This window comes from Phasianus colchicus, chromosome 2 (assembly GCF_987193195.1).
Source record: "Phasianus colchicus chromosome 2, bPhaCol1.hap1.1, whole genome shotgun sequence".
Classification (NCBI taxonomy): Eukaryota; Metazoa; Chordata; class Aves; order Galliformes; family Phasianidae; genus Phasianus; species Phasianus colchicus.
Genome location: NC_143437.1, coordinates 43,125,315 through 43,144,212, shown reverse-complemented (window position 1 = coordinate 43,144,212; position 18,898 = coordinate 43,125,315). Strand labels below are relative to the sequence as shown.

Genomic DNA, 18,898 nt, shown 5'->3' with positions numbered 1-18,898 from the left:
TCAAAACTACTGCAAAAACTTGTAAAATCCTACAGAAAGTTAAAGAAGATCCAAGCATTGAAATTCCTTTCAAAACAAAATCAGAAATATGACTTAATATCTTGCTGTATCACCTTTCTAATTTTGCTGTGCCTTAGTTCAAGGCAAGATCCATCAATTTTCCAGTACAGCAGCAATGAAGGGAGTATGGTAGTGCTGTACGAACATTTTAATCAACCTTGTTATGGGACATGTGTCATTCAGGATACACTATGTTACGTTTTTGTGGACAAAAAGAGCTGTATATACATGAACATCAATATATGCATATTTTGTGTAGCTTTAAAACTTAGGGCTATTTTAATTCACACAGAATAAAATACAGTTCTCTCTTGTTTCTCTCTTTGGCTTGGATTTCTTCTACAATCAACTGTTTCATCAAGTCAGAATGTTATGAGAAATCAGCAGCTGAGCTGGCAGCAATTAAATTATGTTTTGGGTTTGTTAGTGCTTTATGGAGAGGCTAAGAGATATTTTCTCATCCAATGGTTAAGTAAAAATGACTTTGCTTCTAGTAAGGAACAATCTTTCAAAAAACATGCTTTAAAAAAAAAAAAAAAAAAAGGAATGATATAACAAATAACATAATTATTGCACTTCATTTTTCTCCCACCATTTAACTGCCTGTGCACTATCTTTCTACTGCTAATAAGCTGTTGGTGAACTATGTAGAAGAAATCCAAATGAAATAACGTGCACCGGGATTAACGCCCTGATGACCTAGTTCTGGTCTGTTGCTTTACCTGTGTGCTTGGTTCTTAAGGTTTAATGCTCCTGCCTGATGCAGTTCTTCAAGCTGTTTTCTATTTCCAAAATACAGGGCAAGGTCCGTGGCGATGATGGCTTTCCGGATGATCTCAAGTACTTGCTCATATTCACTGGAGCTCAGATTGGAAAAGACATTGTGCCCTTCCAGCTATGAAAAAGTAAAAAACCAATAAAAAGCACAAGCTCTAATTCTGAGAAGATTTCAGTCTTTACTTCACCAGACAGATTACAACAGTTTTACAACTAATAACAATTTTTGTTGCAAATTCCCAGTTTTTTATCTTCACTTTTTAAATGGTCTCATGAAACTATGACTAAGCCATTGATTTGTTTTTGGGACTGCTCCTTCTGAAGCCTGAAGATATTAATAGAGAAAAATGCTAGTTTTTTCTGCTATAATTTATAAGCACTGTATGTACAGTATTTCCTAATAATATAAGCCTGGGAACTTGTGATTTAATCCCGATCCAGAGTACTTCATTACCAAGCTGGTAAACTGAATGCCTGATTCGCTCTGAAGAACCATTTTTGATAGTGCATAACAAGTAATACAGACAATGAAATAGCCAAGTTAATGCTCTAAGGTAATCTTGTTTTCAGAGTGTTGCAAATGACACGTGCCTGCAATTGTTGCATTTACTGATAAAATGTTCTCTTTAGAAGTAAGCTTAATTGCAGTACTCTAATGTATATGGATGTTCAGAGGAAAAAAACTGCTTTATTCAACCTTAAGTTGACTCATTTATTAACTAAAGAAATTTTTCCACTAGGGAGGTTCTGGCAATATACCACTGTCATCCCTTTTCAGTTTCCACCATATATTATTTCACTTTTAACTGACAATATCCATGTACTGTGACTGTTCACAGCTTCATATCACATTTTAAGTCAAGTCAACACCGTTCACTTTTTCTAAGCTTTTGAAAGCAACTTGTCAAAAGTTTTCCCTACTGTTGAGAGGAAACATAGAAATACAAAAGAATGAGCCAGCCGTGTCAAGGTGTGGACATTCATAAATAGAAAATATGATTAAAATATATCAAACGCAAGATGTGTTTTGACATTTAATTGGCATTTGAGTTGAAGCTCATCAAAAGTTTCCCCGACTTGTCAAGCATTTACATAATTTGTTCAAAATAATTCCTCTCTGGTACAAATATACTTGGTTTCTTTCACCATTCAGAACATAAATGTCGTTTTCCAACATTTTTTACTTGGACAAGAAGATTTGTTCTGAATAACAAATAGAAAATGCAGACTATCTGTCTTTCTTAATGCTCCTTTGACAGCTGCTGGAGCCACAGTACACAATGTTAAAAAAAAAATAATTCAGAACATGTTAACCCATCATCAACAGTTTGGGACAAGGAAATAACTACTATTTATTTTCATAATTTGGGGTTTTGGAGTTTTCCTTCACAGACGTGCTACCTAGTCCATAAGAACACGGTATGTGCCCTGAAACTTAATTATGCTAGATTTGGATCTATGACTTCTATCTAGGTTTTAGAAACTCCAACACGAGGAAGACCACTGTGACAGCTCCTGTTCATTGTACTAGAAAAAAATGATGTCATTAAATACCAATGAGAGCTGCTGGTTCTGAGCATGTTACATAGGCTTTTGCATAGTACATATAAGGTATAGCTCCTAAGATTTTATTCCTTCCCCATTGAGCAAGAGCTAGTGAATGGAATCTTCCATATTTGTAAGTTAAGGCATAAACCAGAATTACATGTGAATGAACAAAGTGGCTATAAAGGTTCAAGTGAAAACTACTGCAGGTTATTAGCATAAAATTAAAACTCATTGAGATAAATCCTGAAGGAATACTTGGTTTTCTTTCTTTTTTCTTTTTCTTTCTTTTTTTTTTTTTTTTGATGTTGTTGTTTTAGTTTTCTTTCTTTCTTCTGCAACAGTTTTGTAAGTAAACAGAAAGGCTATTTGATTCAATATCAAAACAAGTCCAAAAGGCTGATCTACTACACCTATACTTCTAAACATCACCTGTGATCACCTGGGCAGTCAGTATCTGAGCTACTCTAGAGAATACTTATCTGCCTCTCCTCACATTCAACTGGCTGTGACGGACAAAGATAAGAGGCAGCAGAGAGGCAAAGGATTCCCCACCTTTTTGGTAAATGCAACTTTCACTGCATTTCTGCAGTATAAATGCAAAATGTTCATTAAAGAATGACTGAATTCTGCTTCATATAGCCACAGTGTGACAGAGAAATGTTACTGGACTGAGGACTACTGTGCACAAACACATGAAGAATGAATACTAAAAAACTAATGCCATACCACCACTGTAGGATTCAATTACACCCTCCCACATGGAGGAATATTCAGAGATAAAGCTTCCATTCCCTGATGAAATGTATATTATACCTAAAACCATAATCACAAGATGTGCTTCTGAATACAATACAGAATACGTATAATCCTAAAAGGTGATTAGGTATTTAAGAAAATAAATATCTTCCCCCTGAAAGATCAGAAAGAAAGAGAGGTTAACAATGAATTAGTGGTACAGTAGCATGGCAAGGCTATGCATTGGGCGTGTGCACAGTAAAGGAAAAACAGCCAGCACAAGTACATTATGTACTGGTAGCTGTTTCATAGGTGAGAGTTTTATCCTCAAATTGAATGTGAACAGTTTTTTTCACCAAGGAGAAAATATCTGTGTGTCAGCAACACACTTTGATTTCCCAAAATGTATCTGCATGCTTTCTTCTAGTTTTCTGTTAATTAAACATGCAGATACTTTACCTTATAGTTGAATTGTCACAGAATATTACCTTACTGGTCTTTTTTCCCAATTGCTGAAGAACAAAAGAGCATATCATAACATAATGAAATAGGCTTAAACTTTTCATGCGTGCAAATTTACCATTTGCTTCTCGGTAAAAAAATTACGCACACTTCATGCCACATATTTAACATTCATGGAATTTATTACAGCAGGTTTTCAAGCTTCTCATATAAATGTTTGTCAGGTCTTTAATTTTTATTCAGAATTTCAGGACAGTTGAAGACATTGATGAAACACATTCTACAGAAAATATGTAACTAAGTGAGAAACTTATTTTCATTTTTGAAGTTCCCATTGCGTACGGTCTTAAGGGAAATCCTCCCTGACCCAGAAGCTATCATATCCAAAGGAAGATCATTAATAAAGATGTTAAAATGCACAGTATTTTTGTAACATCAAGATTTTGGAAAAGCTACGTTTTGCACTATTACTGAATGCTTGGCTTGCTAATATTGAATGCTTGAGACCTTAGATTGCTGTAATAAATCAAGGCAAATCTTGTCCATACTTCCAGATGAGCACTACAGTTCAGAAAGCAAATTTAGCATGCTTTATAAAATCTACTTGGTAATGATACAATTCATATATTCACCACTGGACACTACTGCACAGAAGATACAATAACCCTACCTGCAGGATGGACACAGTTTGTGAGAAGTGGTGCTGTTCCATCGTTGATGTGGAATAGAGAGCAGCTAGAGGGTGATCAAACTTCTGAAGGTAGCTGTTGCTGTAACCTCTGTGATCCAGATCATGACATAGGCATGCAACTAAAAGACCTTTTCGCTACAAAAAAATAAAAAAATAAAAAAATAAAATAGAGAGAAAAAGAGGTGAACAAGAAAACTAAGTTGTATTTTCTGCCCCTAGATGTCACTGTCTTCCCAAAATACTTGTAAACGTTGGACTAGGATTACATTGCCTTTAAATAGTGCATAGCAATGTTCATCAAAATTTCAAGTTGTTTCTTGAGAAGAAGTGAGGAAATACAGAGTTAAAATCTTCTGTCTGAAATTCAGATCTTTTTATACCTTATAAATTAGAAAAAGTTATTTCACAATCACATGTTATTGGAGGGGTTCTGCTTCAGGAAGGAACTTGAGCAGTTTCTTCTATACTTCTCTGGCTTTAAGCACCACTACACAACTACTTGGTTAGCACTGGAAGCTAAGAGACCTTTAAATATTCCCCAGTTGTGCAAATCTACAGATTTTTGTTTTTAAAGGAACATTATTTTTTCAAACTTGGATAATTTTGCTGACTTACAGTATGAGCCTGGCAAATACCACTTTCTTACTGCAGAGCCACTTTTCAAGACCCTTTTTTAAAGCAGAATTTGCTAAAACATTTTCAACAAGACTTTATTTAATTTTATATTATATTTATACGCTGAACAAGAACATGTTTTTTCCAAACATACTTCTAGTAAACAACAATGACTGAAATTTCCCCAAATGAATCTTTTAGCCAGATGAAGCCTGGAATCTTGGAAATTGCAACTCAAGTGGTCAGTATTTGGCAAAATTATACACAACCTAAAACAGGTTCTTCCAGCCTGGAAGTTTCAGGCAGCATTTATAATAAACATCACTCTCAGTTGCACCTACAGCAATATAGGCAAAAAACAACTGGCAGTTCTTTATAGTGCGTACTAATATCTAACCATATAAGCCTTCTGTTTTATTACCAGAACTTTCACAGCGATCTAATTAAGGTATATATATTTTTATTTTTCTGAACTCCTTGCAACTATCTTAAAAAAGATGCACACTAAGAAAAACTTTTATATAATAAAAGTTAATCAGTGACTAAACATAGACAACCATTTTCCCTTCCACCCTTTCTACTCCTTTACTCATATATGCCAACTATCTCTGTGACACCAAACCGTTCTCCATTGTTCTTCTACACAGAATCTTACAGATCTCCTAGAGTCCAAGATCCAAGGTGTTTCCTTCCCCTCAGTACAGATCCGACAGTTAATTGAATGATTAAAATAAAGATTATGGTTGTAGGTGAACAGGGAGAACATTAAAATATAAACAGAGACAGCAAATCTGCTACTGTTGTGAAGGAAACAGAGTTTGAAGAATTCTCTTTCCTTAAGCTCCCTGCTCACATCAACTCCACTGCAGAAATCATGAGATCCTTTACATCCTGTCCAAGCTGACAGGAAAACTCAAGCACAGAAGATCATCTAAGATAGTCAATACTTCTTAATGAGGTCTAGTAACTGATAAAGTCATCACACCTACCTCCAGATCAGTGAAGAGCCCCTGGTTGTTCTGAAGTATGGCATACATGCAGTGTGCAACTGTAACTGCATGCTTCCAGTTGTGATAGGGCACACGACGATAGTTCTTCTTTACAGACATAGTAAATCGGCATAGCTTTTCAAGTTCAAAGCTAGAAAGAAATCAGTTTGGTCAGAGATGAGAAATAAGAATGGAAAAAATAAGGAACAGAGTAGGAAAAGATGTTCTTGCATGTACTCCTTGCTGGGAGTTTTGGTAAGGACAAAAATGTGCAAATACTTGACAAAACTCACAGTTCTAGGTATCCAGCTCAGGCAAAACAATTACATGAACTTAGAAAGCCTTCAAGTAATTTTTCTTTATCTATTCCACCGATAAAATATCAAAACTGTCTAATTCATAATTTGAAAGTAAAATATTTTCAAAACATAAAACTAGAAGATTTTATGGACTCTTGTTTAAAACAACATTTCAGTTAAATGCCAATACAAAAATTGTTTTGAATAAAAGATATAAAGATTCTCCATAATGACATAATGGAAAAAAAATAAAAAACAACATTTGAGTGTTTCTCCATTTTCATCAAATGATATCATTTTAAATGATTTTTTTTTGTGTGTGTGTCTCCTTGCTACATTAACATATGCAAGCAAAATCAAAAATATTTTCATTAAAGTAATATTACAAAGTAGTTAAATAATTATTATGCTTGGCTTATGTGGCTTAAGAACACTTCCAAGAGTTATATCCCACAGAATCAGAGCTCTACACAGCATTTGAAAGGAAAGAATTCTTTTTGTTTACAGATTTATTTTTTTATTATTTCTTGTATATCTCATGGAAGCAGTATTAATATAATATATGCGAGCTGAGTAAGTAAAGCTGGGTATCCCTAATTTATCAGGTAAAACTGTGAACACAAATTTACTATACAGACCTAGTTAGAGAAAATATATTTCTATGGTTGCATACTGAGAAACATAATTATTCTTCTGCTTTAGCCTTGACATATTAGTAAAAATAGAGGCATAGTATTTCAAAAATAGCTTGAATTAACTTCTAGTTCTAGAAAGTTAAATCAGACACCTCTGATGTAATTGTTAAAACTACTGTTTAAAATACTGCATCATAACCCAGAAAAATCACACTAGTTGCTTTCAACTGCATACATTATCCATCCAATATCTATTCAATAGAACAACTGAAGACAAAGAGAAAATCATTACCAATGTTACTTCAATGTAGAATACTACTACTTCCTCCAAAACTGCATTTTGTATGGATGATTAAAGCAGTAAAAAATTGTTTCATGAGAGAACAGAAATCGTAATGAGTATCAACAGTTTTTCTTAAAAAATCCTCCCTGTGCAAGACAGTTACGGATTACACAGGTGTATACTTAAAGACACAATCTCCTCAATATAATTAAAATCAAGTTTTAGTCTTAAAACAGCTGCAAATTTCTTGAAGTCCTTTTTGGAGAGCTGAGATTATTTGTTCCTTCAGAAATTAAATGCAAGTCTGTCAGTCCCAACAGTCTCATCTTCAAACATCTTTCTGACTTTTGTTTCCTTAAATTTTTATGTGAGAGTTGAGACTCATTTGAAAAAATATCATGTAGATACCAATTATTCCCATCAAAGTTACACCTTGAAAAAGCAATAATGATAGAGGCAAAAAATAGAAATGAAAACATGAACACAAATCTTGAATCCCAGCCATTCTTTCAGAAATGTAAATAACTTAATTATGTTGAGCAGTCCAGAACTATACTTAGACCAGTCATCCACTTTGCAGTATTGAAGAGAAGAAGAGAAAGACCCCTAGGTTTGACTATATTAATGTTTTGAGGACATGGAAATTCATCTAGTTATTAAGATGAAACAGCCACCAATAAATGCTTCCCAAATATTCCTCAATTTTGCAGGAATATACTTCCCTTCTCAATTGCCCATTTATAAATTTTTCCACAATGTGATGAAGTTCCTTTCTCTAAACAGTGGGAGTACACTTGGTCAAGAGACTGCTGATGTTGGCAGTGGTAACAGATACTGAGAGAAAGGACCGTAAATGAAATGACTTTTAAATCTGAAATTGCTCACTTCCATAATTAATGCACAATTTTGCTGATAATTGATTTTAACAAGAGTGCTTTTAATATCTTCACAATCCTCGGACTGAAAAGCAAAAAAACTAATTTCACCTCAGAACCAAACAATACTTCTACATATAGGAAGGACAACTGTTCAGTATCAGGAGTTCTTTCATCTTGCTGTTCACAAATAATAAGAATTAGAGACCAAGAAGCTAGGGCAAGAAGTCTAGTCTGCTTTTCACAGTCCTGTACAGATCAGGCAAAGCAAATAAACTCCAAAGAAGTTTAAGATGCTGCATTAGAAAATAATGAACTTAACATTTCAAAATAATTAAAACCATAAGTAATGGAGTTAAAGCAATTAATCATATAGTTCATACCAGGCTGTCCCACAGGACTGGTGAACCATGTAGACAAAAATGGCAGGCCACACATCCTCATACGGACTGATGTCAAAGTGGTATCTAAGAAGAAAGTTTCACCTTAGTGAGAACAAATGCTCTTTCATTTTTCCTAAAAGCAAGTGAAAATGACTAGATAATGTGAATCTGACACCATTTAGTTGTTTCTGAATATACATAGAAAACTGACTTTACAGGCTACGTTTTCCAGCAGCGTAGATAAACATATTTCTAGTAAGTTCAAGGAAACTATGTTGGTTAGCCTTTGGCTTTGTCTAATTCATAGAAACATAAATATTTATTTAAGAATTTGTCGTTTAAGTAATGTACAAAAATCTGTGTTGACTCCTAAAATCACTTTTCTCCCATGAACTGTATAAATGATGTATCTAACAATATATTAACTGGCTTTTTTTTCACATAATTTCTGTCAAAAATTTGGTGAGACTTGATCTAATTTTGCTGAAGTCACCTTTTACAGGCTAATAGAAATTAAGCACAAACTTAAAAAAAATCCAGCATTGAATACTGCATTTTTTATGTTTCATGAACTAAGGATTTATTTCCACTCAGTATCAACATTTAGGCATAACATTAGGGACATGACCAGCAGAACTGTTTGTCCTTCTATTATTAATTAACCCCTTTCCCTGCACCTGCTGTGCCACAAGTCTTCTATTTACTTTCCACTGAACCTAGCTAAACATTTGTGCATGTATGTGGCATATCAAACAGCAAAGCAGGTGCGAGAGAGCTAAAGGCAGCTGAATTGCATGGAAAATGGTTAAATGCATTCAGAGTCCTCAAACGAAATGATGTGAATATAATTTAGAATGAAACCTGTCACCTTTAGAAGTAAAAATCATTTTGCTAAGGAGGTGGGTTATATAATGTCATCTAACAAAGCACAAGAAACTGTATTGCAAAGAGTAAGATTATATTAGGGCATAATCCTGCAAGCTGCTAATACACTGGCTTTCAAGCAAATCACTTCAGCATGTAATGAACTTTAACCATAAGCAGTCTCTGTTAAACGGATGTTTGCATGATTTGCTTGATCATGGCTACAGTCTCAGCGCTTGACAGAAGTGAGCTCTAGAGATTAAGTTAAGTAAAACAGTTTAGACTTTCTGACTCAGAACTGTAAAGTTTTGATTTGAGGCACCCGGTCACTACAGCAGAATTTACTGTCCTGCCAGAAACAGTGACTTAAAACCTCAGATTAGTCGCAGTGTTAGCACCACCAATCTAACACAGATAAAAGCACATCTTCAGTACTTGGCAGACCCTTGAGGTCTAACAGCAACTGAATTATTTCAAAGAAAGCCTAAGATTATTCAGATATTGTAGACTAAAGGATGGCAAGTCCTTCTCTGAAGTTAGACCCTAACTTTAAAGCCTACTACCAAGGATTCACAGCCCTGAATCATCTTCAGAAGTTTGGAGATCTGCATTCATTTTCCCCTCCTTCAAGAAATACAGGCAGAGGCATAAAACGCATACACAGAAAAAAAAGCAAGGAAAAAAAAAAAAAACAGGAAGGATCTGAATCTTTTACTCTAAAATATACAAGAAGTGGTGACGTCATGCTATTGTTCTTAACTACTGAGGGCTCTGAGCTGTTGGTGACTTAGGACTTCTGGAAAGTTAGCTCATCTTTGCAAAGCTTTAATATAAATTAATGTAACTGCTGTATACATAGCTGTGGAAAATGCTACCACTCTGAGAAGGTATAATTTTACATCTTTGAGAAATGCATTTTGTTCACAGGTCACGAAGTTTAACTGGCTATTAGATAGATAAACACCTAGGATAATTGGCTTAGCTCTACAATAAAAATGCTTCCTTAAACATCCTCCACTATACCTAGGGAAAACCAATCATTGTTTTTCACAGACAGATACTGGTTGCAGTTGTTTGCATATTGAGAAAGTACTTACAGTTCAATTTCTTTATAAATATGTGGAGGCAGTGTACAGTGCATGAGGTTTTGCCACTCTTCTGCAGTACAAACACTGTGGTAGGATAGCTTCTCCATTGTTACACGGTAAATACACTCTGAATGGCGAATTCTGTGGTACATCTGAAAAAGGGAAGTCATACATTAATGTGAGATTTCAATCAAGGAAAAAAGCATTTCCTTCCTGTATTCAAGCACTTATTCTTAAACCATTCATTTACAAAAAATATTTGTGATTTTGTTTGCCCAACTTTACACATCACTGGAGGCAGTCAAGGCCAGGTTAGATAGGGTCCTGGGCCAATCTGGTTTAGTTGATGGCAGCCCTGTGCATAGCGGGGGGTTGGAACTGGATGACCTTTAAGATTCCTTCCAATACAGGTAATTCTGTGATTCTATGCTGAAGTTTGGTACTAAAAAAAATAGGAACTCTTTGTAATTAACTGAGAGTTTCACACAGCTATTGCAAACATTGTATGGTTTATGAACAAGTGAGGACACAGCTCAAATAGTGCTCTTGAATATTAAGAAACACTATTAAAATGAGTGAACTTGCACACATTAGAATGATCACATAGTCCCAGATTTAATTTATATGCTGGCCTCTTTACTTGCCTTGAGTCATGTGGAACAAGTTTTAAGTAAATTTAGATATAATCTGCTTCTTCAGTCTAATGGCAGTATGATGTAAAATGGTTTCATGTAAACTACCAGGCTTAACTGACATACTGTCTTACCTCTTATTAATGAGTGATTTATTCTGCATTACATTTTTATACTTATATAGCAATAACCATTCAATTGTTTGAACTTTCTACATGAATAGTAGGTTTTTTTCTGAAAATACAGGGTTTAAACATGAAAGTAATTATCCACCCTTTTCTGGCATTAATAATCCTAACTATATATTGCAGCATTTAAATGTATACATTTACAATGTATATTTTTTAATATTAAGCTTATGATCTAGAGAGAATACATGCAATCTTCATCCTCCTATTAAATTTCTAGAACATATTATCTGAACTTATGAAGGTGAATAAGAAGCATATTCTCTAATGGAAAACAATAGAAGGCAGTACTCGATTTTCAGAGTTTTCTCTTGCTGTTTAGCTGTATAAAATGGAATTACCTAGCATACAATTATTTCAGGAAGCATCAAACAAATTTCTACCATTCCACTAAGGACAACTATTCAGCAAATAATTAAATGATTCCTTGTTCCTTATTAATTCAGTGAAACAGATATATGGATCACTTCAATAATCTGGAAGATGAAACAGCAGATGAACTACTTAAGTAAAATTCTAAGTCTTATGTTATAACCAACATTTTAGAAAATTGTAGAAAAAAGAAAACAACTCACATTAGCACAGTGTAAGGCTAAAGCACAGAAGACTGCAAACATTTTAAAGTTGTTCTCATCGGTTTTAGAGAAGGCACTTCCACTTATTTTGTTCACCATCTGCACAACGCCTATTACACTTCCTCGGCTCACAATAGGCATGCACAGGATATTTCTGGTTGTGTAGCCCGTATAGAGGTCTACTTCTCTGAAGGGCCAAATAAAAGAAAGGAAAAAAAAAAAAAAGAGAGAGAGGGAGAGAGAGTCAATATTATTTATTAGTACCAATTGCTTGTTTCCTAGAAAAGAGAATTTACAATAGAGGACATAGTTTCAAGGTAGATGCCAGAAGTTCACCTCCAAAATTTTCCACTTAATTGGCAAAGTTCTGTACCAGGAAAAAATAAAATTCTTCTCCTGATACACATATGAAATAAAAATAATAATTTAAAAAAAATATTTTTATCATTGAAATATCTGTAACGGTAAAAGAATATGAAGGAATATCTATAGGTTTGCTCCTTAACAGAATATCAAGGATCAGTGAATGAATCTCAAATATGAAATGTAAGTAGGAAATATAATTGCAGTTTGGTGAGCTTTTATCTCCCCTAGTGAATAACATGTTACCTGTTAAAGCGTGGATCTGCATAGGCATCAGGGATGTTAAGGACTTCCCCGGTTCTTGCCACTTGACCAGCTATTCCTTTCTCTATAGAAAATCTGCAATAATAAATAAATAAATAAATGCATTAGTCACAATAAGAACTATCTGGAAAGCTATTTTTCCACTGGAGTCTGTCCTGGGCACAGTAAGAGACATGTGCTCCTGAGCAGCATCATGCCAATGCTTTTAGGAGAAAAACTAGAAGACAGCAACAAGAGTAAATAAAATAAAAAGCACATGCTCAAATAGATATTTTCTGAAATCTTTCTGAAAATATTATGTATATGCAGATGAAAACAAAATATGCCATGGTAAGACATTTTAGTGACAAAAATTCAATGTTTTCAACAGCCTTGGGGGTTGTGCTTAACAAATATGACATTTGAACAAAACCTATGACTTGTGTTTACCTTTACAATACATCAATTTCATCATTACTTTTACATATTTATTTTTAACTTTGACACATCATATACAATATGGAACTTGGTTATTCAAGGGGCAGATGGATTTGATTAAAAACAAACAAACAAAAACTTGAAAGAAGACCAGTGGAAATGTTGAAGCTAAACATCATACGCATTTGCTATATATACTTCAGAATAAGTTGCATGTTTTACCTCATGACATTCAAACAACACCATGGTAATAGCTATATAACTAATTACCACAAGATAATTAAATACAGCAAGCACATTCAAGAGTTGAATCAGAAAAGTCTACAAGTCTCTCTTGCTTAGAAATAATCTCAATTGACATAAAACAGTTATAAAATATAAGCATAAAATGATATGTGGAGAAAAAAATATGAAGATAGAATCATGTGGAACACTTTCAAATCTAAATGTGCCTGTGTAGTATCATGCCCCTACTGATGTTAGTGTCCAAGCAGTCAGTTTTCATCCTGTACACTCAGATTTTATGCTAGTTGCTATTTCTTATTATTTGAACAGTATACCAGTTTCAACTCTTTCCTGATGATTGACTCAGTGTCACTCTAACAGATACTAAATTTATACATCACTTTCAGTATACTTCACTCTTGAAATGGTTCATACCTTCTTATTCAAAGTTACAATAATTTTCATATAGAAAGATAAAGATATAAGCAAAAAAGAAATTATTAAGGAGCATAAAACTACACGTTAAAGTAGGCCACCTTCTCTAGTGTACTCCACCTTCTTGCCCATCAGTATATAAACTGCACGAATTTTGAGTGCTTCCATTTGCAGTCATACAACGTAATAAGTGGGTGCAAGTTTGTCAGAAGGGGTTCAGGTGATGATATGAATCACATCCCACATTGGCCGTGAATTTTAAAAAGAAAAAGATGGAATTTTAGAAAATCTGAAAAAAAATTCACTGTTGAGTATTTTAATAAAATTTTGGTGCAGTATATTTAGTAATACTTTTTTAAAAAGCCACAGGTTTAAAACCTGTGTCTCTCTGAAAATTCCAAGACATATCTATTAAAAAATTGTCACTTTTAAAAAATAAAAAATGTTACATTTATTTTGTCATTTTGCCTCCTTCATTGAAAATTTGCATATATGTAAAAACCTAACACTTGTGGGAAACAGAAATACACATCAATTTCACGATTTCAAACATACTTCAGAATCACAGTTCCTTAAAAGTTTTAAAATACTCTAAATTCACTTCAGAAAAATTAAAAATAAAACACTGAACTTAAAATCTTCAAAACCAATGATCAGTTCATACCAGATTCTATGCCTATTCCATCCATGAGAAGTACAAATTGCATTTTCTTGCTTTGGATGTGCTTGAATAGCATGAATTTCAAATCCTCTCGGGAACCCTCTTGGGAAAAGTCATCCCATGCTGGTAGATCTATGGATTAGGTGCACCTTTACCTGCACCTTTACCTACCTCAGAACACCTCTGTTTTTTTCCCAACATGATTTCCAAAAGGACCGCCTCCGGAAGACGGCATTTCCAGGAGTGACGTTATAGCTTCAGAGACGTTGTTTCGATGGCACTGCAATGTCATTCCCAGAAGTACTACCTTCTGGAGGCGGGTCCTGGTGGGAATGATATCACAGTATGACAAGTATTGTCAGGGTACCTGCAGATAGGCACAGCGACTGGGTAATAAAATGCCTGCAAAGCCCTAGTTACAAGGAAACTGCATTCTTCTGCTAGCTACTCTCACCTTATTTCTTTGGTCTTCTTAAAAACAGGTTTCCCATCATTTTCTTCTCCAATATCAAAAAGATCTGAATACAGCTCCTTATTTTTGTGGTCAACCTGGAAGAGTGCACACCTATCTGCATTCACCAGGTTTTTTGCATATATCTACAGACAAAAGATAAAACTAAAGTTAATGATCATGGGTTAACTTAACTTCAGTCACTTATCTGATAAATAAGTCTGTTTTAAGCACCATCCACCTTCACAGCGATATTTTAAATGGCACAAAATTCAAATGGCAAATGTAGTAGTTTTTCTTCAGTACTTTCTGTTAATTACAGTGTTCTTATTGTAAAATGCAGGGGTTTCTTTAGAGGTTTGAATGCCTGCTAAAAGAGAAAAAGTCTTCTTATTTAGCTGCATTTCCATTTCAACACATGCTTTTCAGAATGGTACCATTCTCCCTATTTTTAGGAATTTTTCACCTTTACATAATTTAGGGTAGTATGGTTAGGTTGCGGTTGGACTTGATGATCTTAAAGGTCTTTTCAAACCTGAGCAATTCTACGATTCTATGAATTTTAAATAGACAGGTTATAGCAATACTCAAGAATAGTTCTGACTTTTTTTTCTTTGTCTTCACTGCAAACATATTGGTATCAAATATCCAATGAAGAACATAACAGAGAAACTAGTGTGCATTTCTAAAGAAACTTAATGTGCTTGTGGCACATAAAAATAAACAAACACAGGAAAATTAGAAGCATCGTGATGGATTGCCATGTGTAACAGCACAGGAAATAGCTGCCATCTCCTGATGCTAGTGGCAGTCCTTGCACAAAAGCTGAGACCTAGCAGGTTCCCCTTCAGCTAAGTAAAACCCACAAGGCATCATCCAATCAAATACCATAGAGAAGGTCAGGGAGACTGCAAGCTAATAAGTAACTTTTGAGAAATACTGCTTGCTTAGAGGAGTAAGAAATGTAAAGGTCTTGACCACTCAAACCTTTTGTTCCTTTGTTCAAAACAGAGGAGTGAACGTATACTTGGGCAAAAAAAAGAGAAAGGGTCCACTTGAGAAAAAGGTAACTTCTGCTTTCCTCCTTGCATCTATTTTCAAGAATGTCTTCATAGCATTAACTTCACCGTGGAATTTTAATGAAAATGAAAATAAGAATCCTAAAATCCCTGTATCGTTATCTTTATTATTATATGAGCAAATCTAATTTTTAGTGCAGTCTCTGAAGGGCGAAGTAGTGAGGTGAAATCTACTGTCATTCTTCCCTCATTCTGAGTTACAGAAGATGCTACATAATAACAGAATTGCACTCCTCCCAAAAAATGGCAATAAATGTGCAAATGCAATTCAATTAATTGGCCCAAGAAACAGCCAACTGCTACAGATCACAAAGGAAGATCAGAATGGAGCCTGTATGCAGGTTAAAACTGCAGAATTAGGATGCAGCCAAGTGTTGGAAAAGATGAGGAAAGAGTAAGCATATTTAACTGCCAGTTGTGTTTTCCACCAGACCTCTCATCATAGAGTTGGGAAGAATGTCAATATTTGTTCTCAATGCCATACACTGTATTACTCCAGTTCCTTTAAATGTTAAGCTATTTTTAAACAGTTCATTTGAATTGGAAAAATCAATGTTCAGAATGTGCAGAAGTCTTGACTATGTATTAACAAGAATAAGGCAAACACCGCAGAGTATTTTCCATAACTAATTCAAGTTTCTAAATAAAACCACTTTTACAATGTTTGCATTCTTAGTTTGTGGTCTTTGAATATTCTAGACTAAGTATCACTCTGGAGATCAAGATATGCAATGGAGCACTGTTGGTGAGTATATTTGAATATGCAGATTGAAGTAATAATACCAGGGACATGATGAAGATTTACAATCAGGGAAAAGAACTGCATTATTTAATGAATGTCACTAATGCTAAGAAGCACAATTGACATGGTAAACACTTAAAATGTGCTACAGGCAACCAATCCACAGATATTTGTAGACACCATTCAGGAAATAATTCAGAATATGAAAATGATTCAAAAAATTATATTCTGTTTCTTAACTTTACTATAATTCACTGATTAAATAAAGAATATTAACTATTTCAATAGGCTTGACTTATTCTTCTAAGTTTGTTTTTTTTTTTTTTCCTATGTTTTTTATACAATATTGACTGACTTACTCTGGCTATGGGTGCAGATACTTTTGCAAAGCTAAATGGATGTCATGTTTTCAACAGCTCACTCAATAGCTAGAACAAATACTGTAGAAGTAACGTTTGAACTCTAGACCTCCTATAGACAGCAATTTCTTCATAAGTGTTTTGCAGTATGTAGAAAATTGAATTTAGGAAAAAGGAACAACAAGCTGAAACAAAAACAGAAGTCTTCTTGTTACAATTTTAAAACCTTCAACACACAATAGAAAATGCACAGGTCAGAGACAGTTATGTGATTACTTATGAGAGTTGTGAAATGAAATTGTTGCAACAACCAAAATCAAGCTGATCCTTCCTTTCCTCCTCCATAGGGAGACGTTAATTCTGTTTGCATTACTTGTCTGATATAAACAGCTCTGACACTTCAACAATGTGCAATGTCTTACTTCAAGGAAAGGAGGATAAAGAACTTTGATAACAATGATTAACAAAATTAGAAGTGAAAAAGAAAACTTACCATTATATGTTCAAGTAGAGAATCTATTGCAACTATATTATCAAAGTATGTTCTGTAGAGAAAGAAAAGTTAATAAATATTTGCAATTTGTCAAATGCTTCTCAAATGACTGTTGCCAGCTCTTGTTTCGCAGCCACTGAACAGTTTAGCCAAAACAGACGAGAAGAACTGCACCTAAAAATCATTGACTGGCTTTCTACTGCACAAGAAAATTCAGCAGTGGTCCTAGCTCTCTTCCTATAAGCCATTATTCTACAGTGACAAACCACTACAGAAAAAAAAAGACTACCAAGCATTGCCTGCCTTGGACTCAACAGGTCCCTGCTGAGCAGTGCCAAAAATGTACCAAAATACTCTGCCATCTTTTACACACTTAAATTTTTTTAAAGTGAAGCAAAAAAAAAAAAAAAAAAAAAAAAAAAAGCAATCCAGAAGACAAAAACAAATAATAAAAAAAAACCACCACTTTTTTTTTTTTTTTTTTTTTTTTTCCATTTCTGACTGCAGATAAACATTATTGACAGGCTTTCAAAATATTTCATTAGATTTATGCATAGAGAATTATGTAATGAGAACTACTGAATACTATGCATTGTAGCTAAATTCATGTCATATTGCCCATCTTTTAATAGTACTTAAAAAGAAAAAACTTATGAAATTCTCAATGAGTATTCTCTTATTTTCTACTGGCCCAGATGCAGCACACTGTACTTGGCAGACAACTGATATTATGACTTAAAATAGAGATTAAAAAAAACCCAACATTATCTCAATTCTTGTCTCACAGCGAAGAGGTAACTGTCCAAGGACAGTCAAGAACATTGAATGATAAAGGTCAAACTTCTTAGTAAAATAATTCTAAATCTTCCACATACCAAGTCTTAATAACCTCACTTCTGTTTGTGTCTACTGAATGAAGAGGTACATACTACATTAGTCTCACACTTTCAGGGTCATGAAGATACATTGCCTTTTCTAAAATGTTACAGGAGATGTCCCAGTAATATTGCATGCTATCAATTTTCTCATTGAATAGAAATCTTTTCATATAGGAACAGGTACAAATCATTTTTAAAAGCAAGTTGATTATTTGCTTGCTAGAGCAATTGCTAATCCCATCAACTTGAGAACTGTTCATTGAGAGCTAAAGCACCTGTGTGTTACAGCATTATTCCTCAATGCCCATTTTTACAGCTATCTATTAAAAAATAGCAACAAAGACAAAGAGATGAAGGACAAGCAGATTACCTAGAACATTATATTGACTTCATAAATCTAAGCCTAAACTTTCAGCTTAATCTCTGCATTTATTGTGATGAGAAATTTAAAAAAAAAAAACCAAAAACATATTACAGTTAGAAAAATAGAGCCTCCAGCCATACAGAAGACCACATGACCAAATATATTTTGTATGTCATAATTGTATCTTACATATTCTCCTGCAATAAGAACAGAAAAGTTTAACAGCTGTATTTGACTATCACCCACATAATTCTCTCCTGTCCCTGCTCTGAAGGGACATCAAAATAGGCTGATGAGATCATAGTGGAAATCATACTTTGAAAAAGCTTTGCCAAGACAGTGGTCATAGCCCCAAGCTACCAGAATTCAAGAAGCGTTTGGACAGTGCTCTCAGATACAGGGTCTGAATTTTGGGTGGTCCTGTGTAGAGTCAGGATTTGGACTCAATGATCCTTGTGGTCCCGCCCA

General features: G+C 34.3%; 1 protein-coding gene across 1 annotated transcript in view; it reads right to left on the bottom strand.

Annotated features, from left to right (window-relative positions):
* The window catches only part of PDE10A (phosphodiesterase 10A), a 153,375-nt gene that overhangs the window by 12,444 nt on the left and 122,033 nt on the right, over window positions 1-18,898 (bottom strand). The window contains exons 10-18 of the mRNA XM_031612842.2: window positions 17,189-17,240; window positions 14,519-14,661; window positions 12,309-12,401; window positions 11,700-11,886; window positions 10,314-10,456; window positions 8,353-8,436; window positions 5,878-6,028; window positions 4,253-4,408; window positions 783-955 (exon numbers count right to left, since the gene is read on the bottom strand). Of these exons, the coding sequence (XP_031468702.1) occupies window positions 783-955; window positions 4,253-4,408; window positions 5,878-6,028; window positions 8,353-8,436; window positions 10,314-10,456; window positions 11,700-11,886; window positions 12,309-12,401; window positions 14,519-14,661; window positions 17,189-17,240 (1,182 nt within the window). The remainder of the gene's footprint in view (window positions 1-782; window positions 956-4,252; window positions 4,409-5,877; window positions 6,029-8,352; window positions 8,437-10,313; window positions 10,457-11,699; window positions 11,887-12,308; window positions 12,402-14,518; window positions 14,662-17,188; window positions 17,241-18,898) is intronic.